The sequence below is a fragment of the Cynocephalus volans genome, chromosome 14 (genome assembly GCF_027409185.1).
Source record: "Cynocephalus volans isolate mCynVol1 chromosome 14, mCynVol1.pri, whole genome shotgun sequence".
Lineage (NCBI taxonomy): Eukaryota > Metazoa > Chordata > Mammalia > Dermoptera > Cynocephalidae > Cynocephalus > Cynocephalus volans.
Window position 1 is genome coordinate 44,971,830 of NC_084473.1, and position 23,241 is coordinate 44,995,070.

A 23,241-nucleotide genomic window follows, 5' to 3' on the forward strand; every position below is an offset into this window, starting at 1 on the left:
TGTGGGGTAGGGGAAAAGAGGAAGCAAAAGGAAGACACATCTGCAAGAAGAGATAAAACAAATTAGCGTCTATATGAAAGGGAAATAAAAATGTTTTTTTTAAAACCTAAAAATAACAGAAAGTAAGTAATTCAAATATGCTCTGCTATCTCATCTTTTCCAGCTCTAAAATCATATCACAAATTATGTGTTATGTCACAAGTATCTATAATCTATCTAGCACGTTTTCTTAAAATCTTTCAGCTTTATACCACTTTGAGAAAAAATAACCACACAGACACAAACACACACATACCTTTTGATAACAGCCAGGATTCTTCACGATAAGCCTTGATAGATGTCTCCAGGCTACTTTTATATATATAACAATCTGCTGACTCTTCAAAATATTCTGTGATCTCTGGCATCTTTTGTTTGTACTCTCAAACAGAGTTGCAGTTTCTAAGAATTAAAGCCTCTGATATCACTCACAACCTATAAATAAAAGTTACACTAAAGACTGTAAATCTAATTGCTACCAAGTTTCAGATTTTGTTTAACATGCCTTCCTTTAATTAACTAATTTCATTATTCTTTACTTTATCAGTGCAATGTAATATCAGTCAGATAGGCTAGGTTAAGTGACAGTTATGAACACCCCAAATCTCTAGCTTAAAACAAAAAAGATTTATTCCTTGCTCATTTTACGTGTCTATCACAGGTTAATGAAGAGCTCTGCTCCATAGAATCCTCCTCCTCTGGAACTCAGGCTTATGGAGCCACTCTCTGAAACACTGCTAGTTGCAACACCAGAAAGAAAACTGAGCCCTGGAAGGTCACATACTGGTAATTAAATGATTGGCCTGGAAGTGATACACTCATACACTCACAACTCTTTGGTCAGAACTGTTCACAGGGCCTAATGACAGAGGGGTAAGGAAGAGCCAGATGGAGGAGAGCCAAAAATATTTAGTAAGCAGTTTAAATGACTACCCCAAGGCCCAGTCTAATGACACATATCAAGGAGGTTAAACAAATGTTTTTAGTGATATAAATTTGAGAAATTATGAATTCTAATAGTCAACTCACCACTTAACCACTTAAATTAGGACCTTAAACTCCACTGAACTCATAAACATTCTTTTTATAGAAACTATCAGACTCCAGGGGAATCTGTATCAAACGCTTGGAGTAAGTCAATAAAGAACTGATAGACATATATATATTGGTATCTATAGACACATGGATACATACATACATAAATGAACATGTTCTCTTAAAAACATAGTACATATCTAGGAAAATAAATATAGCAATGCTAGCCCAAATTTAAGGCTTTTAAAAAAACCCATTAATTTATCCTAGTGTTGTTAGTTTCCCATGCTACAATGAATTGGAAACAACACATTTTTAAAAAAGACTCTGAAATATGGTTTAAAAAGTTAGCAAGGGTCACACACTTAAATGCTTGCAAAGGCCAAAGAAAGCGATTGAAGTCAAACATTAAGAAATGGTGGGGGATGCAAAGAACTAGATAGTTTATGGCCCACACAATCCTGACCCAGTGTTAAACCCTGGCCAACTTTGCCATGTTGAAATTCAAGCCAATGTTATCAGATGGTCTGAAACATCAAAAGAAGCTGGGAACCAAGATTATGTGAGATCTCTGGAAGATTTTAGGTTCTTCACTTTATTCCTGGGTATCCTGAAATTTTGCCATAATATGCCACAATGTAGGCCTTTTAACATTCACTGTCATGAATGCTTGATGAGCCCTTCCAGTTTTCAAAATTCATGTCCTATATTTTTGAGGAAATTTCTTGAAATATTTGACTTACTTCTCAATTTTCTGTTTCTGGAATTCCTAGTATTTAAGAGTTGGACCTCTTATACTGACCGTTCTCTACTCTTCTTGCCATATTCCATATTTCTGGATCTTTTAATTCTAGTTTCCTAGCCACTCTTGTCACTGCCCAAGGAGCTCATGAATAAAGTGGCCATGCAGCAGGGACGGAGATTACACCTGGGCTCAGAAACATGGACTTCCACTCACCAAAGCTGACTTACTTATGGCCGCTGTTGAGTGCCCAATGTGGCAATAGCAGAGACCAATACTTAGTCCCTGATATGGCACCATTCCCTGTGGTGATCAGCCAGCTAACTGGTGGCAAACTGATTACACGAGGCCACTTCCATCACGGAAAGGGCAACATTTGTTTTTATTGGAATAGACATTTCATTTAGGGCAGCAATGCGCCCATGCTCATGGAATTCATTGGTCTTATCACGTTCCCCACTATCCTGAAGCACCTACCTTCATAGAACAATGGAATGGCCTTCTGAAGACTCGTTTACAATGCTAGCTAGGGGGCAATGCTTTGGAGGGCTGAGGCAAGGTTCTCCAGGAGACTGTACGTGCCCTGAATCAGTGCCCTGTACATGGTGCTGTTTCTCCCACAGCCAGGATTCACAGGTTCAGCAATCAAGGGGCAGAAATGGGGTGGTACCACTATTACCCTTAGTGATCCACTAACAAATTTTTTGTTCTTTGTCCCTGTGAGCTTATCCTCTGCAGGCCTAGAAGTCTTAGTTCCAAAGGGAGGTATGCTTCCACTAGAAGACACAACAATGATTCCACTGAACTAAATGTTAAGATTGCCACCTGGCCATTTTGGACTCCTCATGCCTCTGAATCAACAGACAAAGAAGGGAGTAAATGTGCTGGCTAGAGTTACTGATCCTAACTATCAAAGGGAAACTGGACTGCTACTCCACTACGGAAGAAAGGAAGAGTACAAGGGTACTTATTTGTGGAAAAATAAAATTAAAAGATAATATGAAACTTTCCATGAGCTTTCTGAAGACCCCTCGTATGTCTGGAATACAGGAGATCCCCTAGGGCATCTCTTAACATCACCATGCCCTGGGATGAAAGTCAATGGAAAGCTATAACCACTCAATCCAGGCAGGGCTACTAAAGGCTCAGACCCTTCAGGAATGGAGGTTTGTGTTATCCCACCAGGTAAAGAACCACAACCAGCTGCAGTGCTTGCTGAAGGCAAAGGGAATACAGAATGGGTGGTGGAAGAAGGTAGTTATGAATACCATATAGTATTTAATTTATGGGATATCAAGAAGAGTAAACATTATTCAAAGGCTTTGCATCCTCTTCTGGAGAAAGGGTTAGTGTACTTTTCGGTTGTACATAGGATAGTTATATCATGTTAGGTGGAAGTATGACCTTGTTATTATCTTTATTTGGAGATTAAGTATAGTTTAGGAAGATGCATATGAGTGCCAAGTTGAGAAGGGGTGGTTAATGTGTCAACTTAGAGAGTGTTTATGGATGAGATTAAAATTTAAATTGGTGAACTCTGAGTAAGCAGACTACCCTCCATAAATGTAGGTGGGTTCTATTCAATTAGTTGAAGGCCTGCACAGAACAAAGATTGGCATCCCCAAACAAGAAGGAATTCACCAGTCAACTGCCTTCAGAAGCTCATCTGCACCATCAGCTCTGCTGGGTCTCAAGCCTACTGGATTGTACTGCAGAGTTCGGACTCTGCGGCCCCTCCATAACTGTGAGAGCCAATTCCTTATGATATCCATCTATTTATAGATATCTTCTATTAATTCTGTTTCTCTGAAGGACCCTAATACATGTGGATTTTTAATTTATATTTTATTGTCACTATTTTCTCATTCTGTTTTATGTTTTCACTATGTACTATGTGCACATCTAATCAGTTGCTTCTGATTGCTGAATAATAGTCCATGGGTGTATGGGTTGAATGCTGTCCCTCAAAAGCATATGTTGAAGTCCTAACCCCAGTATCTGTGAATGTGACCTTATTCGGAAATAGGGTCTTAGTAGATGCAATCGAGTTAAGATGAGGTTATTAGGGTGGGCCCTAATGCAACAGGACTGGTGCTCTTACTAAAAGAGGAAAATGCCATGTGAAGACAGACACAGGGAGAACACCATGTCACAACAGAGGCAGAGATTGGAGTGATTCAGCTGCAAGCCAAGTAATGCCAAGGATTAACAGCCATCACCATAATCTAGAAATAGGCAAGGAAGGATTCTACCCAGATCTCAGAGGAAGCATGGTACTGCTACCTTGATTTTGGAAAGAAGTGATTTCTGAAGAATACCTTCAGAACTGAGAGAATAAATTCCTGTTGTTTTAAGCTCTCAATCTGTGGTACTTTATTATGGCAGCCTTACGAAATTAATACAATACGCATTCACAAATTTTACCTATCTACACTTAGACAGATATATGGAACGAGGAGATTGCCTCCAACTTCCTGCCACTATAAATAATATGGCAATGAATATCCATGTACATATCCCCTGTATAATTCTTACAAATACCTTGAGATGTATGTCTAGAAATAAAAGTACTGGGCCATAGGGCATTCGCATACTTAAGTACTGCTAGATTGAGCTCCAGAATGGCTGCAGAGTCTACACTCCTATTAATATTTGGCATTATCCAGGGGTTTTAGAAAGTCCACAAGTTCTTTGCTACTCCTCCCTTTATGAGGTGAAGTCGTATTCCCCACCCCCACCCCCCACATATTAGGTGGAATTAGTGACTCATTTCTAATGAATAGGAAGTGACAGTATGCAATTTGGGAGAGTAAGTCACAAAAGGCACACCGGTTTTCTGCTTACTCTTTCTCAGATCACTTGCTCTGGGGGAAGTCAGATAATATGTCATAGGAAACCACCTTACAGATCCAATCAAGCAGCCTGGTGGATAGGCCTACTCAGCAGGAAACTGAGAACTTCTGTCAACCCACCACCAAGGAACTGAGGTCTCTTTCCACCAACTATATGAACGAGCCATCTTGGAAGCAGATATTCCAGCCCCAGTCAAACCTTCAAATGGCTGCAGCCCTGGCTGACAGTTTGACTGCAACCTAGTGATAGACCCAGCTAAGGCACTTCCAGATTCCTAACCCTCAGCATGTCAAATAATAAATGTTTGTTGTTTTAAGATGTTAAAGTTTGGAGTAATCTGTTATGAAGAAATAGATAACTAATGCATTCAATTTTCACCCCCCCACAACTGATAGATATTAAGTGAGATCTGTTTTAATTTTTTTCTGACAATGATTTTAAGCATAGACTTATTAGCCATGAGGTTCCTCCTTCTATAAACTGCCTGTTAATGGCCTTTGCATATTTTTATACTGAAGGTGGCTGTCTTCATCTTTTTGATTTGAGAGTTCTTTGAATTTTGTAGATGTTAGTTTTTACATTTTGAAAATATCTTCTCCCTTCTATCATTATGTCCCTTCAATGCACAGAACTCTTTAATTCTGATGTAAGCAAATTCAGTCCACTTTTTGACATAAGCAATGTGCTTTTGAAGTTTTGTATACAAAGTCCTTCCCCACTCCTATGTCACAAAGATAATCTGTCAACATTTTCTTCTATTATTTTATAGTTATATCTTCCACATTTCATATCTACTTTGATATTTTTAATTTCCAAGAGCTCATTTTTGCTCTTTGATGCTCCTTATTTATAACCTCCAGTTCTGGTTTCATAAATACAGTAGCTTCTTTTTAGCCCCCTATTCAGAAGCTATTCTATGAATTTCTTTAAAACTTTCTTCTCTGTAAATTTCTGCGTCTTCCAAGTTACTTGTTTCCAACTTTCTGATTTGGCTTCATCTTTCATGGTTCTCCTCAATTCTCTGGTAATCTCCAGCTGTCCATACATACATTAAAGTAAGGCATTAAATTCTGTTTAGAAATTCTGTATGGGGTTATAACTGGTAGGCTTTAGTGTAGAGCAGCTGTTCTCAAAGTATAGTCTGGGAATCCCTGGCAGTCATCAAGGGATGACTTCCAGGGAGTATTAATATCAAAAGTATTTTGATTATTAATAGACATTAAGACATTGCATGTCTTTTTCACTCTCTTTTTCTTACAAATACATAGTAGAGTGTTCTAGAGGCTACATGTATGATGTGGGATATTACAACAGACAAAATGCAGCAGATAATAAAATTCAATCAATTTCTATTAAATTACACATTAGATACACAAAAATGTAAAACAATACTACTCTAAATTTGTTTTGGAAAATGGCTATTTTCCATAAAAAGTATGCCATGTTAACATATACAATAGATTTATTATTGTTTTAAAAGGAATAATTAAATTTGTTTTTATAACACAGCACATACTGATAGCTATAACCCACATTAAAAAAAAAAGCTATTGGGGAAAGGGGCTTCAATAACTTTTAAGCAGTTTAAAGGAGTCCTGAAATTAAACTACCACTACTACTGCCACTGTAGAGTGATAAAGTAGAAACAACAAATTTCAGTGTCATTACTAGTTAATCTATGGCTTTATTTTTACATAGGTTAGTCTTCCCAGGAGTACTCTTTTAATCTCTTCCTTGGAAGGCATAAATCTAGAAGCTAGGAGAGTTAAGGCACTGGGATTCTCAACTTATCATATGTAGATTTCCCATCTAATCACCATTTTAGGTTTCTCCCACTCTCACTGGTATCTGGTGTATTCTCTTCCATAATAAGCCAAGCTTTCTGCCTTAATGGTAAGAAGACAAATGCCTGGTTGCATAGGATGCAGAAAGGAGCTAGAAGTCTTAATTGCCCTTTTTTAAAGTCTTAAACCGGCACCTCTGGGTTTCTCTATACCCAGCCATCAAAGGTACTTGTGCCTCTAATTCCTTAGTCTTTGTGGGGTCATTTGGCTTGATTTGGCTTCTTTCTCGTAGCTTCCATTCCCATTCCTGCATACTTAGTTTCAACTTCATTAGGTACACTAAGTTGGTTACCCACCCATTTGTTCGCTTTCCAGTATCCAAAAATGTTAGTTTCTTTGGTCTCTTTCCCTTTTTTTTTTTCTGTTTTTGTAGGTTTATGCCTTTTGAAAATTATCTTGCTGTAACATTATGGTATTTCAAGAGGAAACAAAGATATACACGTGTTCAGTTCACCACATTTTCAACCCATTACATTTAATCTGTGCCTCTGCTTTGAGAACACTTATTGTAAGCAGCAGTTAACTTGTTTTTAAAACATTTTAACTTTTAAATACATACATTTAATCTATTAATTGTTATTAATTATATTTCTATTTTGTTTTATTACATTTATTCAGCTTTTTCTTTATTTCCTACTCCTTCTTTTCCTGCCTTTTTCTTATGCCTTAACCCTCAATATAGAATTTACTCCTTGGGTCCAATGGACCCCTATAAAAATTTTAGGTAATTTTACAAATAATTTACAAGAGAATAAAGGGATAGTGCAATACAACTTTTAAAGAAATCTTTGTAAAAATTTAAACATGGCAAACCTCATTGTACCAAGTAAATTTTTATACACAAACATCATAAAAGATGAAAAAACACAGTCATAAGACCTTTTCTTAGCAAAAAGGGATGGTTCAGGTTCGTGTTGCAAAATATTCCTGCTGAATGACTAACTGGATAAGAATACCATATTTTATTTCTGTCCTTATAAATACATGTACTGTGAGGGGCGGTGGAGGGCTAAGGGCTTCAGCCACACACTCCCTACATAAGAATCCAGCCCAGCAATGACCTAGCTGCCGCTGGAAGCCCCCTGGTCTCCCCTGCCAGAATGAGTGAGGTACTATAGGCCTCAACCACGCCCCTCTCCTTCCCTCCTCCTCCCACCCTATTTTCCTCCCCCTTCCCAACTTCTCCGCAACATCTTAGAATGTAAAAAAAAAAAAAAAAATTAATTAATTTTTAAAAAGAAATACTTGTATTGTGTGTTCATTAGAAATATCTTAAATTTGAAAAACTTCATATAGGATATGATCATCTCATAGTCTGAGATTTCACTTATATGATCAATTTCACTATCATTATTAGAGTCCAGAGCAGCGATATCCAACAGAACTTTCTACAATGATGAAAATGTCCTGAATCTGTGCAGTCCACCATTGTAACTATAGTGAAGTGAGAATAACTGACAGTTATATTCCTCTCCATAACCACTTGAAACATGGTTAGAATGACTGATGAATGGAATTTTAAATTATATTAATTTTAATTAATTTAAATATAAATAGTCACATGTGGCAAGTGGCTACCATATGAGACAGCTCAGGTCTAGAGTGCTATTTCTCTCCTCTCAGTTACCTTCTGGTTTATATGTCTCCCAAGTTCTTTCTGAAAGAGGATGCAACAGGAATGCAACGACAAAACTGGAAAATGACTATTTCACTATTAATCTTTCCTTCTGAGAGGTTCTAAATCTTTCTTACTTTCTTATTTTAGTCTTCCTTAGCATAGTATAAAATAATTGGTGAGTACTAATGGACTTCAATAGCAAAATTTTTCAATATATAGGAAAGGTAAGATCATTAAAATCCCATAATGTACCTTAGATTTATAAAATGGGTCTAATGGACCTGTACAGTAATTGTAAGATAGAATGATTTGTTTTTAATAAGTACATTTTTTTCTTTGTTCTTTGGAAGATGTCTAAGAAAGAATTAGTCACAAAACCCATATAAGTAGTTAGAATGGCTCAAAAAAAAGAAAAGAAAAATTAAGATTACTCCAACTGCTGTAGACTGGATGCCCTGCCCAACCTTACTGAGCCTTAATCTCCACTGTAACTGTTGAGGGTGGGAAATTCTGTTACGGTAACTGAAAGGTGGGGCACCGAAGAGGTGATTAGATTGTAAGACCATGCCACAGTGAATGGATTAAAAATGGTCGGCAGGGCCATGGTTGTGAGGGCTTCAAAAGGAGAATGCATGAGGAGCTCTCTCTCTTGCTCTGCTTCCACCATCTTGCAATGTGAGACCCCCGGGTCACTGTCACCATGAAGGCCTTTACCAAATGTGTTCTCTGGACTTTGGATGTCCCAGCCTCTGAAACTGTAAGCAATAAAAATTTTTTCTTATAAATTACCCAGCTACAGATATTTTGCTATAAGCAACAGAAATAGACTAATATACCAACTGACCACGATTTCATTCTCTTATTTTAGTTCTGCTGGCCTGGAAGACATAGATTTTATTTCTATTCCTTTGTGGTACTCCTAAGTTAAAAAAGAAATAAAAGCAGCAGCAGCAAACATGTATTGCGTACTTACATGTATCAGTAGTATTCTAATGGCTTCATATGCATTTCGCTTAATCCTCCCACAACACTATGAGAAGGTATTATTTATTGTCAATGTTTATAGATAGGGAAATTTAGGCACAGGAAGGTGAAGTAACTTAATGTCATACAGCTAGTTAAGAGATAAGCTAAGATTTCACTGAGGTAGTTTGGCTGCAGAGCCACAAAAACAGCTATTTATTTTTGTAAGATGCCCTAAAGTTGATCAGTGTCTCTACACTCACTTCTTATGAACAAGACACGAATAGCAGCATTCTTGACTCAATGAACTCCCTCCCTCCCCTTCTTTCCAACTTTCCTGTTATTGTCTAGAATTTTGGTACGACCTTTAAAAATATAATATTTACTATCAAGTCAGTTTGATTATATATTTAAAATCATTGTATCTTGCAATTACCATACAGGTCCATTGGATCCTTTTTTATAAACCTAAGGTACCTTATGGGATCTTAAGCATCTAGAAGTAGATTTTTTTAAAGTTTATCTTGCTAAGCAACTTTGTTCAGAAATGTGCAATTTCAATAGGAAAGCTTAGTTCAATTTGAAACTTAGTTCAATATGAAAACTACTTCAATTCTGAAAAATTAGCAATCATTTCATTAAATATTGTTTCTTTACCACTCTGTTTAACCTCTCTTAAAATTTATTTTGAACATTGGACTTGTTTCAGTCTCTCAATCTATCCTCTTAATATTTTTTTTTCATATTTTTTCTCTTCTCTCTTGCTACATTCTGGGTAAATTCCTTAATACTATATTCCGAACTGCTAATTCTTTCGTTGACTATGTCCAACCTAGTACTCCTCATCTCATGATATCATTAATCACTTCTAGTGTTCTCTTTTTATATCCATTTGTAATTGACATCTACTTAGTTTTGGTTCTCTTTTATGGCTATTATTACTTCCTTTATCTCCTTCAGGATCTTAAAGATACACTTTGAAATTGTTCTATTATTTACAATTCATAGACCAAGGATTCACTTGAATGAGAATATCAATTATCCGCCCACTCCTGCACAGAAGGAAACATAATATAAACACTGTATCACTATTCCATTTATTCCCCACTAAGCAATAAATCTTGGAGATATTTCCATCAGTACACAGAAAGCATGTTCTTTTCTTTTTAATAGAAGTGGTGACTTGTTTACTTCTAGGGTTAATTTTTCTTGTGTATTTTTTAATTTTTTGTTTACAGGTTCATTATAACTCAAAGTTGCATGTATGTTTGTGTGTGTGTGTTTGTGTGCTTACATCACTCTAATAATTTTTCACTTGCCGCCACCTCTCACCCACACCTCCCACCCCAAAATGAGATGCCTCTTCCTGGAGATCCAGCCACTAAATCATAGGTAGTTTGGCCCATCTCTTATCCAGGCAGCTTTCACCACTTCCTTCAACCACTGTGGACATGGAATTTATATGTTATATCTCTAAGCAGTGATCACACATTCTTTTTCAGTTCCTTTCTGACTCAGCCCCCTAGCTTCTTAGGCAGTAAACACAAGTTCTGTACCTCTCTCTTCCCCAATCTTTCCACCAATATACGGTAGTTTTGGTCTCTATCCTGCAGGAGATGACCTCTCAGGAGCATCTGCTTGCTTCCAAAACAGATTCTGGTAGACCCATATATTTAGTCCCTATTTATACTTTGCCTTTTGTTCTAAGTCCAGAGATGTTTATCTTTGTTTTGTTCTTTTAGTTTTGAGTAGATAATATTTTCTTTCTTTTTTTTTTTTTTTGAGTGCAAAGTCTCCCTCCCAATCTTCCTATTTGCTCAATTCCTCTATCATTCCCCCTAGGTAACTCACATTAAGTTTTTCTTGTGCATCCTTTCCAAGTTTATGAATATACAAAAAATATATGAATATTATTATTTAGCCCCAGATATTTTCTCATTTTTTTTTCTTATAACTGCATGGCAACCCATGGTATGATGTTTTCCATCATTTCTTTGACCAATCCCCTACTGTACTGATGGACGTTTGGGTTGTTTCTAACCTTATGCTGTTATAAACCATGCTACAAAATAATCTGGTACATAAGTTATGTGGCAGGTGTGCAAGTATAATAAGTAAGATAAATTTCAGGAAATGCTAGGGCTGGCCCGTGGCTCACTCGGAAGAGTGCAATGCTGATAACAACAAGGCCATGGGTTCAGATCCTATATAAGGATGGCCGGTTAGCTCACTGGCTGAGCATGGTGCGGACAACACCAAGCCAAGAGTTAAGATCCCCTTACCAGTCATCTTTAAAAAAAAAAAAAAAATTTTTCAGGAAATGCTGGGTCAAGTAGTAAATACATTTCCACTCTAGTAAATGCTGCCCAATTGCCTTCCACAGGGGTTATTTCAATTTGTAATCTCAACAGCAATGTACAAGAGCACCTTTCCCCCCAAAGTCCCACAACTAACAAAGTATGTTGCCCAACTTTTATGTTTTTTCCTGATAGGTAAACTACATCATTATAGTTTTAATTTTAATTTCTCTTACTGTAAATGATGTTGGCAACTTCTCACATACTTAAAAGCCATTTACATTTACTTTTCTGTGAATTGTTGTTGCCCACTTTTTACTGGGTTGCAAGGTCTTTTTCTTACTGTTTCTAGGAGCTCTTCATATATGCTAGAAAGACTACCCTTTGTCTGTGATATGCACTGCAAATAAGTTTTGCTAGTTTTTAATTGCAAAAAAGTTTTAGCTGCGAATATGTTTGGCTAGTTTTGCTGAAACTCTATACCCACTGAAAAAACTCCTCTTTTTTCCCTCTTCCCCAGCCCCTGGCAACCACAATTCCACTTTCTATGTTAGATAACTTCATTTAAATGGGATCATGCAGTATTTGTCTTTTTGTGGCTTAATTCATTTAGCATAATGTCCTCAAGGTTCATCCACATGGTATTGTATGATAGAATTTCCTTTTTTTAAGGCTGAATAATATTCTACTGTATGTACAAGGTACTTCAAAAAGTTCCTGGAAAATGGAATAAAAAAATAATACCTATCTTCCAGGAATTTTTGGAAGACTCCTCTTATACCACATTTTCTTTATCTATTCAGAGAGTGCTTTTTTAATGTAATAAACTTTACCTATTATTTTATGACTTCTAGATTGAGTCATTTTATAAAGCCTTCCCCACACCAAGATTATAAAAAGAGCTCTTCCATGTTTTCTTCTAGTACTTTCATGGTTTTATTTTTCATTAATCCATTTGGAACATATGTGGAAAACATCCAATTTCTTTTTTTTCTTCCAGTTTTGTTGACTATTCTTTCTTGTTTATTTTTACTTATGAACTCTGGAATCAGCATGACTAGTGTTTAAAATTAATTTATAAATGACCTTAATGAGAACTGTTATCATTATGTATTCTTCCTATCCAGAAAACAGGATTTTTATTTGTTCAAGGCTTGTTTTGTGTCTTTCAAGTAAACATTTCCTACTAACGACTGTCCCATTTCCTCCTGTATTTTCTGTAATTTCTGCTTAACCACGGTTGCTGCTATGTTATCTGACATACAGGTATTCACAGATGTTAAACTTTCATTGTACCCTCTAAGAAATAAGTTCCATTCTTTATCGCTTTTTAGTATGAACTTCACCTGGTATGTTAAAATCATGACACAGCTAAATTCTTTTCGTTTGCATTTGTATCTTATACCTTTGTCCATCTTTTAAAATGTCAACTTTTCACAATTTTTGTTTTAGGTGTATACCTTGTATAAGCCACAGAGTTATTTTTGTCTTGAATCTAATCTGAAAATATTTTTTTCTAAAGGTGAGTTAAGCCCATTAATATTTTTTGAGAAGAAAGGTATGTTTGGTCTTAGGACTGTCATGCTTGATTATGTGTGTGGTCATATGTGAACACCCTTTCACTAGATATTTTATTTTTGATGCGTTTGTAGTTCTTTCAATATTTAGGGAGGTTTATGTTTTTGTTTTAGTGGTTACCTTTATAATAATTTAGCAGAATTCCCCTAGGTTTCTTTCTTTTTTTTTTTTTTTTAAAAGATGACCGGTGAGGGCATCTTAACCCTTGACTTGGTGTTGTCAGCACCACGCTCACCCAGTGAGCAAACCGGCCATCCCTATATGGGATCCGAACCCGCGGCCTCGGCGCTCCCAGCGCCACACTCTTCCGAGTGAGCCATGGGCTCGGCCCCTAGGTTTCTATCTCTTTAGACAATACCTATAAATTCCTTAATATGAACAATGTTAAAATTAGCATGTTTCCTCTTCCTCCCACTACCTGATTTAAAATAGTATTTATTTAATTAATACCGTTATCTTTAGTGTTTCTTTTGAAGTGTTAAATGTTTATACTTCTACTACTTTTTTGTTGTTATTGGCAGGCCAGTACAAAAATGTGTCTACTCTTCCTAGAAATATGCATTTTTAAAAACTTTTACATTGGAGATGATTATTAATGCAGTATAACATAGTAATTAAAACTTCATTCAAGCTGTTTAATCAGAAAGACATGGAATCTAATCCTATGGTTGCCATTTACTAGCTCTTGTGAGTTAGACTTCTGTTTCCTCCTATGTAAAAATGAGTAAAATATCACCTACCTGATGGGGGTTGTTATAAGAATAAAACAAACCTACCCAGAACAGAGTGATCATCAATAAATGTCTATTACTATTACTACTACTACTACTACTAAGTAGTAATAATTACTATTACAAAAATTCCTATGTTGTTTCCCCATGTATCAAGGTAGCTAATTGGTACTTAAATGCTTTCAAAAGTATTTTCTCCTTGTTATGTTTAATATATAAATTGTACCTCATTTATATGATGTATTACGAGTCCATACACTGATATTAGACATCTATTAATAACAAGGAAAATACATTCTGATGAGTATTTAAAAACTTCATTGCCAAGAAAACATTCAGGGCAGTGAACAAGATGAGCTTACTATACAAAATATTATCAAATATTTACTGATAATTCTTCACCTATTAAGCATAAATGGACCTAACAACAATGGTAAATGACAGCAAGCACCTGAAGCTAGGATATGGGAAGCTACCAAGAGGGCATGAGAAATCATAAAAGGAAGTGATCAAATACTGAAGTCAAGCCACCAATAAGTTCACAATTTTACAAGAGTCCAAAAAAAAAAAAAAAAATTGTAGTAGTACTATGCATGGATCATTGGAGAACAACATGTAGATGAGTCTGTCTAAGGAATAATCATGTAAAAGAAAAATAGGCACCAAAGCATAGAAGACTTTGAATTCCGGGCTGAAGAATTTAAATTATTCCATAGGTAGAGTAAGGCCTAATTCCACTCTAATTTCCTTAGTGCAAAAGAAATGCCAACAGAAAGTGAACTGAGAGATGAACAGAGAGCATAATGACAGAGTAAAAATCCTGTCCTGGTAATTATTTGTGTATCTAAGCATAAAAAAGTACAGTAAAAATAGGTGTTATAACCTTATGGGACCACTATTGTATATGCAGTCTACTGACTGAAATGTCATTATGCAGCGCATAACTGTATTTAAGAATTTCTAGGGTGCCAGGCACTCATGATCTATACCACTTACTTGGCACTTTCATATTAAATACCTTTTGAGACAACGTTCCATATTTCCATCTACCCCTTGGAACCATAAACATCTTGAATGCAAGCTCTTAATTTCCTACAGTGATAACAATAACACCTTACATAAACGAAAGGCTTAGCTCTCTGTTCCGCCATTCTTGCCATGTGACACCCTGCACTGTTGTAGTCACCTCACCAGATGTGTTCCCTGTAGTGTGGACTTCCCGGCCTCCGAAACTGTAAGCAATGTATATTGTTTTCTAACAAAAAACAGCATTAACAACAACAACAACGAAAAACTAAACTAAAAGCTTACAGATGCACATTTATATCAAAAGTATTTTAAAATGGGATGAACGGGTTCATTTCAAATTTATGATAGTGGTTGCTTCTGAGAAGGGCAAAAGTGAGGAGGGGAATGGAAAGGAAGGTGTTTTGTTTTTTTTTAAAAAGAGTTCAGCTCCATAAGTAATATTTCAGGTCTAAATTAAAAAAAAAAAAATAGAACATATGATATTAATCATTTGTATGTTAGATAAGCTGCAAATTTTTTTGTCTGTCATGTGCCTTAGTTTTGTTTACAGCACCTTTCATTGCACAGAACTTTCAATTTGTTTTATGTAGTCAATTTCTTGATGTTTCTTTAACGACTGGATTTTTTTGGCTTTGTTTAGGAAAAAGCACTTTCTACTAATTCTTTTACAATTTGAAAAAAAACTGAGCTCTTCAATAATTTGGAATGTATTGCTTGGTACTGAATAAGGCAGAGAATTAACTGAATGTTTTTCCAAAAGAATAATCAATAATTTCAATATTATTCATTGAACAGTAAATCCTCTTCTCATTGATCTGAAATACCACCATTATCATAAATGGATACCTGAATTCACAGTAGAAAAGAACTTCACTTTTCCTCTTCAAAAGCATTAACCAGTTTTTAAGCATCTGAAATCAGTTCCACTGGGAATCAACACATGAATCTAACAACACGGCTCACTTTACACTGAATAATATAACTCCTTTCTTCCAGTCACAGCTAAAACATACCAAAAAAATTTAAGTCAATCAATAAGAAACAAACTATAATTTTATTTGCACATTCCTTTTAAGTTAAGTGAATAAGACAAGCATTCTAAAAAAATTTTAATTTTTGTTTAGTTCAACTGAGGAAGTATAGAAATCTTTATCAGAAGAGTAAGTTCAACAACTCACTAAAATGAAAAATGAACAAAGTAATAATAAAATTCTAGAACAAGAACAAATAACACTATCACCACTGATTAGAAGTCAGAAGGCTTAGGTTACAAATTCAAGTGCCACTTTGAACAAGTGAATAAAAGATCAAGAATTGGGACAGTGGTTCTTTCTATTTCAAACAGAATCAAACTAATTTACCATCTCTAACATAATTAAAATATCTAATGGTAATAGCTGCCACCAAAAAAGAGAAGTATATAATCTTGTGCCCCATTTTAGAATTTACTAGATGCTCTTTACACCATTCTAACTCAAACTATTAATTTAAATTCATTTTCTCTGGTTATCTTTTGAACATACAGAAAAGAAAATAACTGAGCAACACTTTTCTTTTAAGAATTACTTTCAACCACATAAAAGGTTAAGTAATCCTAAGGCTAGTCCCTCTTTAGGATAACATTTAAAATCTTCCAATAGACACAATTTTTCAACTATTCCAAGATTTTACAAATCTTATTGCTACAATACAATATCATGAGTTTACATGCACACACATGCACAGGTGCACACACCCACACCATACTTTAGAACTTCAACTATAGCCCATATCTGCTATACTTAGTTTTGGCTAGATATTTCTAAGAGTCTACTAATTTTTCTTTTGTTTCTTGTTTCTACATAGATTAAAGTACATTTGCTTTTTTTTTTTTTTTTAACAGACTATTCAAAGTAATTTGATTTCTATTCTTGGTTTTTCAAGTACTTAACCTCACCCAATTTTTTATCATCTATGAATATATTTAATAAGCTCAGTAAGGTAAATTAGAATTATATGAACAAACCTGGGTCCAGACAAGGAAGTTAAAAGGAAACAGAAAGAATCATTCCATCTAAAACAACTTTTTAAAGTCTCCCACAACTGACACAACACCAATGAGACTGTTCCATAAAAGAATAACAGCTATATTTAAATATGGTTATGTTGCTCTCTTTCCTTCTTCAGCTACAAAAATCACTGTCAGAGAAATACATTAAATACATCTGTGATCAGCTTGTCATAAAACTATACCAATTACTACCAGAATCTACACTTACTGATTTTCCCTAAACCACATCAGTAGACTCCAATTAAAACAAAACAAAACTTAGTTCACCTCTTTTAAATGAAGGTTTTTAGTGTATTTTCTAACAGGAAAATGCTTGTTTTCTCTTGGTTTAGGTTTATAAAGAGCTTGAAAAATGGTCAGACGACTAATCAAATGAGTGTGAAATGAGTCAATTCAAAAATCTAAAAACTGAATTAAAGTTTCAAAGGCCCATATTTTCTGAAAATGGTTCTTATTTATTCCCAAACATATTAAGTCACACAATACTATCTCAGAAAGTGAGGGGTGTTTTTTTCACTGATAATATGAAAAAATTTCCCTTAGCAAACTGTTTCAACACTTAATAAGCCATCATTAATTTCTTCATAGCTAAAACCAAATTTATGAAAAGAAAATATCCCCCACATAAAATTATCAAACAGACGTGAGCCCATACCACCAGGGTACCCTGTAGAATAGCTACCTGCTGTGACCAAAAACAAATTTGTCTTTTCTTTCTAATTATCCTGTTTAATTGCACACTAAATTCCCATTTTCCATCATTCAGCCAGGCATGTAAGCAAAATATTATTTGTATACATTTACTACCATAATCAAATTATCTGACACAAAAAGAATTCTAAGCTACAGTCACAAACTTATCCTGAAAAGACAGATTAGCTGGCTCAAAAAAAATGCCAAACAACAAATTTTGTTTTTAATTCTGAACTGACTTTCTGATCATCAGTTATCCTCATTTCCTAAAAATAATATAGCCACAATTATCCTAAAGTTACTGTGAGTAAAAATACTAAAAATGTCTATAAATTAGTAAGCACTTAAAACATACAGCATTGGAAAATGTGAAGTTTAAGTTTTTATTCAACCTTAAAATGACCTAAATGGGGATCAGCCAAGTAGTATGAGTTCACATCACAATCATAACTATTAAATTAGTATTTTTAATTAATTTTACTTTATTCTGGTAAGAACACCTAACATGAGACCTACACGCTTAACAAATTTTAAGTGTACGGTACAGTACCGTTGAGTACACTGTTGTAGAGCAGATCTCTAGAACTTATTCATCTTGCTTAACTAAAACTTTATGCCTGTTGATTAGTAACTCCCCATTTCCCCCTCCCTCCAGCACCTGGCAACTACCATTCCATTCGCTGATTCTATAAATTTGAATATTTTGGAGACTTCATAAAAGTGAAATCATGCAGAGTCTTTCTGTAACTGGCTTATTCCTTAGCATAATGTCCTCAAGGCACATCAATGTTGTTGCATATTGTAGAATTTCCTTCTTTTTTAAAGCTGAATAATATTCCATCATATACATACAGCACATTTTCTTCATCCATACATATGTCAATGGCTTCCACATCCTGGCTATTGTGAACAGTGCTGCTAGAACATAGGAGTGCTAATATCTCTTCAAGATCCTGATTTCAATTCTTTTGGGTAAATACCTGGAAGTAGAACTGATAGACCATACAGTAATTCTATATTTAATTTTTTGAGGAACCTCCATAGTATTTTCCCTAGCAGTTACACCATTTTGCATTCCCACCAACAGTATACAAGAGTTCCAGTATCTCCACATCCAACACTTGTGGTCTTGGTTTTTCTGTTTGTTTTTGATATTAGCCATCCTAACAGGAGTGAGGTGATATCTCACTGTGGTTTTGATTTGCTTTCCCTGATGATTGGAGATGGTGAGCCTTTTTTCATATCCCTGCTTGCCACTGGTACTTTTTTGGAGAAATGCCTATTCAAGTCCTTAGCCCATTTTTTAATAGGGTTATTAGTTTTTCTGCTATTGAGTTGTTGGAGTCTTATATATTTCAGATATTAACTCCCTATCAGATATATGGTTTGCAAATATTTTCTTCCATTCCACAGGTTGCCTGTTCACTCTGTCGATAGTTTCCCTTCCTGTGCAGAAGCTTTTCAATTTGATGCAGTCCCACGTGTCTATTTTTGCTTTTCTTGCCTACGCTTTTGGTGTCATATCCCTGAAATCACTGTCAAGGCCAATGTCATGAAGCTTCCCTTCCTTCAGATTCCATATATAGTACTCAAAAGACAAAGAAAAATGTACAAGTAAAATGTAAAAGAATAAGAAAAATCACCTAATCTCCACCATCCCAAAACACTACTTAACATTTCACCAAATCAAGAGTGTATATATATTCCCAGTTTCACTGTGTGTATGTATAGGTTGTTAACACACACATGTCTATGATTGGTATGTGACATTTTTCTAGTCCTCTAAAACCAGAGACTTAACTTTTCAGACCCTGATCAAGCTCCCTACATCCAGATCTCCCAGCTCAGTTTTTCAACCCTAGAGATTTCAGCTAAGAGATTCTCAAGTCAAATGATACAAAAATAGAGTACAGGTTCCTTGTGAAATGTCACAATGGAGATACTAAGAACCAGAAAAATCCACAAAGGCACCACGGGAATGACAACAACTACTTGGTTTTCTACCTCTGCAGAGAGGTGCTCAAATTCTAGCAGCATGATTTTATTTATTTGTTTATTTTGGCAGCCGTCTGGTAACAGGGATTGAACCCTAGACCTTGGTTTATCAACACCATTCTCTAACCAGATGAATCTGAATCTAACTGGCCAGCCCATAGAATTTAATTTGAACCTGTCCTCCTACCTTCAGTTTCTAGATACAAGGGCAAAATATTGAATATAAGAAGAAGGACAATACCATGAAAACGAGATGAATGACCCAAACTCTGCAGGCAATTTCCTTAGTTAGGCACATGTTTCTTTTTAAATCACTTACATAAAAATGCTATAACTTAGCTTAATTGTTGGGCTGGAACAAATTCTGAAGTGTGGCACAAAGGTGATTCAATAAATAGTTAAAGGGCAGACTATATCCCAGACAGTAGGTCACAACAAACCTTCACCTTAATAGCATTTCACAGAAAGCTCTCTAATAGACTCTGGTCTTAAAAACAGTCTAAGGAAAATATTACCAATGAAACTCCAGTTATATACAAATAATTGGAGACAGATCGATAGATCTATATATCTCCATCCTTGAAAATATAAATTATGTATCTGAGTTAGGCAGAAAAATATGGGTTGATTTAGGAGATAATTGTTAATCTACTTAATGGAAAAGTTGATTTCTACTTGTTAGAAGAAAAAGGCGGAAGCACAAATGAGCAAAAAAGCAGAAGACAACACCAACAAGTTTATCTATACTTCATCCTGATCTCAAATTTTATTTAAACTCGGTTTCTTTACTCGACCTTAAGTTCCATAAAGGGAAGCACTATGTCTATATAGTAATACCTAACAAATTCAAACCTCACTGATTTACTACAGTAGTAACTCAAATAACACAGAGAGAATTTTAGAGTATTTCAGAAGCCCCTTATCCAAAAATCCCCTCATTTAGAAATGAGGCTAAGAAACCACTCTGGGAAAACAAGGAGGGGATGGGGGAAACCACTCTGAAGCAGCTCAGGCTCCTTCCCCCCAAACTTAACAGCAACATTTACTGAATGTGGCCATGTTTGGGGGGAAAAAAAATAGGAAGATAGCAGTCTCCTCCACACTGCTTTTTGTGGACAAGAAAGATCAACTGTTAGCGTCCCAAGTAGTCTAGTGGTTAGGATTTGGCGCTGTCTCTCAACTGTTTGCACTAACACTGGACTGGTAAGTACTGAAAGAACAGACATGAAATAATGAAATCTTCCTCCTTTGGTATCTTAAGCTACTATATAATCAATTTCAAGCAAGTAGTTCCTTCCTTAAGAACTGTGTCCCATCTGTCATTCTTAAGGGATACTTGTATCATAGAGAGAACAAATTTATATGCCACTAGCACTTTAGCACAAGCTTTCACTTGAAGAACTTATCAAAGATGCTGGCAGAGGCAGTTTTTCACCCTCCTCCTATACACCAGGAAGGGACAGATCTGGTCAAGGACCAGAAAAACATCTCTGAGAGCAAAATGTCCCCCAATTTTTCTATGAAAATTTTACAACTTTAAAATAAGCTGATAATAAGATAATAAAGGGTAACCAAGGATATGCAGAAAATCAGAAATAAAATGAAATAACTGACCAAATAATAGCAAAATGTCTTCACAGGAGTTAAAAGGATAAGCTTAAAAGGAGTAAGAAACTGGTTCCAAACAAGTGGAAAAACAAAAACACTTATGACCACTTCATTAGCAAAAAGAAGCAAGTTTTTGGAATGAATGCTCAGAATCACATACTAAAGTCTACAGTATTTTTTTAAATTCCTAAACATGAAAAAGATGTCCCTCCTCCACAAAACAACCCAACATGCAATCTTTGGGGAAAATCAAAGTATATTAGGTTGATTGCCAAACTTTCTGACTATTGAAAAAATAGTTCCTTAGATTTTGAGACTGTACACTTGCAAAAAATTAAAATAAAAAAAACTACTAAAATTTTATTTTTCCAAAGTTTAAAAGGATCAAATCTAAATACGGAAATTTTTAGCTCAAAAACAATGTTTATAATAACGTGTCTACAGCATAACCCAGCACATTTTAATACCAAATGTGGCTATCTGCAAAAAATGAAAATGGAAAAGAACACAGCTCTCTCCTCCACTGTTTTTTTTTTTTTTTTTTTTTTTTTTTTTTTTTTTGTGGACAAGAAAGATTAAATGCTTGCCCCAAGACTGAACTGTTAAAGGATGCAAGAACAGACATACCAAGAGACTCAAGAAAAACACTAATACTTGATTGAATTAAACCATCCTTTCCAGTCAATTGTGTTAGCAACATAATTATGAGAGGCTATATTCATATGTCTTAAAATTGTTTTATCTTCCATTTCTTGTAAAGCAAATGGAAGTTTTGCCTGTAGGGAAACATAAGCAATGGTACATGTTGAGATATAAAACTCACAAGGATTGTGTATATGCGTTTATTGTAAGATACATACAAGAATGCTCACAGCAGCAAATTCCTGACAGCCGAGCACAAAACAATTCTATGCCCATTAACTGAAGAATGGAAAAACTGTAGTATATTCATAAAATGTAATATTAAACAGCAACAAGAATGAACAAACTAATGCTACAAGCAACAACACGGATGAAGTTCACCAACAAAAGATAAGGGAAAGAAACCAGACGCATAGGAGTACATTTGGATGATTACATTTACAAAACAGGTATAGTAATCCAAGCACTTAGAAAGATGGGGTTAGGAGTGGGGACTGGGAGGGCCCTCCAGAGGGACTTCTGAAATGCTAGTAATGTTTTATTTCTTGACCTAAGTATTGTTGGTTATGCAGATCTAGGTATTGTTGGCTACACAAATGTGTTCACTTTGTGAAAATTCATCAAGCTGTACACTGATGATTTGTGTACTTACATACTTCAATTAAAAGCCTAGTTAAAAAAGATTAATAAAATTATTTCCACAATTTCAATAACTACTTAGCTATCTCTATATATGTCTTATATATACTAATAACTATATATATACAGAGAGACTGTTTCTAATTGAAATGACCATTGCTAATTCAAATGACCCATACATATTGCTACTTCTATCTGCTCCAGCTTTACTCTACATCCCAACCCTCAACCCAAAATTAGTCTTCTGGGAGAAAAAAGATGAAGCTTTAAGAATAATTTTGAAGTCAGAAGTAGATCATGAAAAGCAATAAATGTTTACTGTAAGTGATTCTTGCCTGAATCCTCCACTCATCCCTTCCCCCCACTGCACTTATCTGCCTCTGAAGAAGCACTTCTATCCAAAAGTCTTTCTTCAAATTGCTTATTTCTCCTATTTCTTTTTACTAGGCCTAAAATATCAAAATTTGACAAGTAATTATAATCAGTGTCTTAAATATGCAAATGTCTTTCACAGAGAATTATGAGAATACACAACTATGAATGAGTCGTGGCTACTTTGAACATACAGCTGACCTTATATGAAAAGAAAAATGAGTGACTCCACAATTTCCTTTACCTAAGATCATTTTGCTAAAAATATTAAATTTCAAAACATAGTACCTTACCCTTATTCCCATGTCTTTCAAACAAGTTGTCTTTTATCTTTCTTTTACTGACACGATACGAGCTTGGAAAGACTACTACTTCTCATTTGTTATGTCCTTAAAGGCTTTTCCCCCACCAAAAAAGTATATTATGTGGGATGAAACAATTACTAGTGACATATATACCAACCCTGTCCATCTCAAAATATAACAAGCGAATAAAAAATCAAGTTACATGCTC

At 35.2% G+C, this 23,241-nt stretch overlaps 1 protein-coding gene across 5 annotated transcripts in view; it reads right to left on the reverse strand.

The window, feature by feature from the left end:
- The window catches only part of FBXO11 (F-box protein 11), an 80,304-nt gene that overhangs the window by 49,698 nt on the left and 7,365 nt on the right, over positions 1–23,241 (reverse strand). Inside the window, exon 1 of one of the 5 annotated variants that reach the window (XM_063078988.1) lies at positions 296–677. The exons of the other annotated variants lie outside the window; for them this stretch is intronic. Within the exon in view, the coding sequence (XP_062935058.1) occupies positions 296–407 (112 nt within the window). The 5' untranslated portion in view covers positions 408–677. Of the gene's footprint in view, positions 1–295; positions 678–23,241 lie in introns of those variants that run through there. 5 annotated transcript variants of the gene reach the window in all.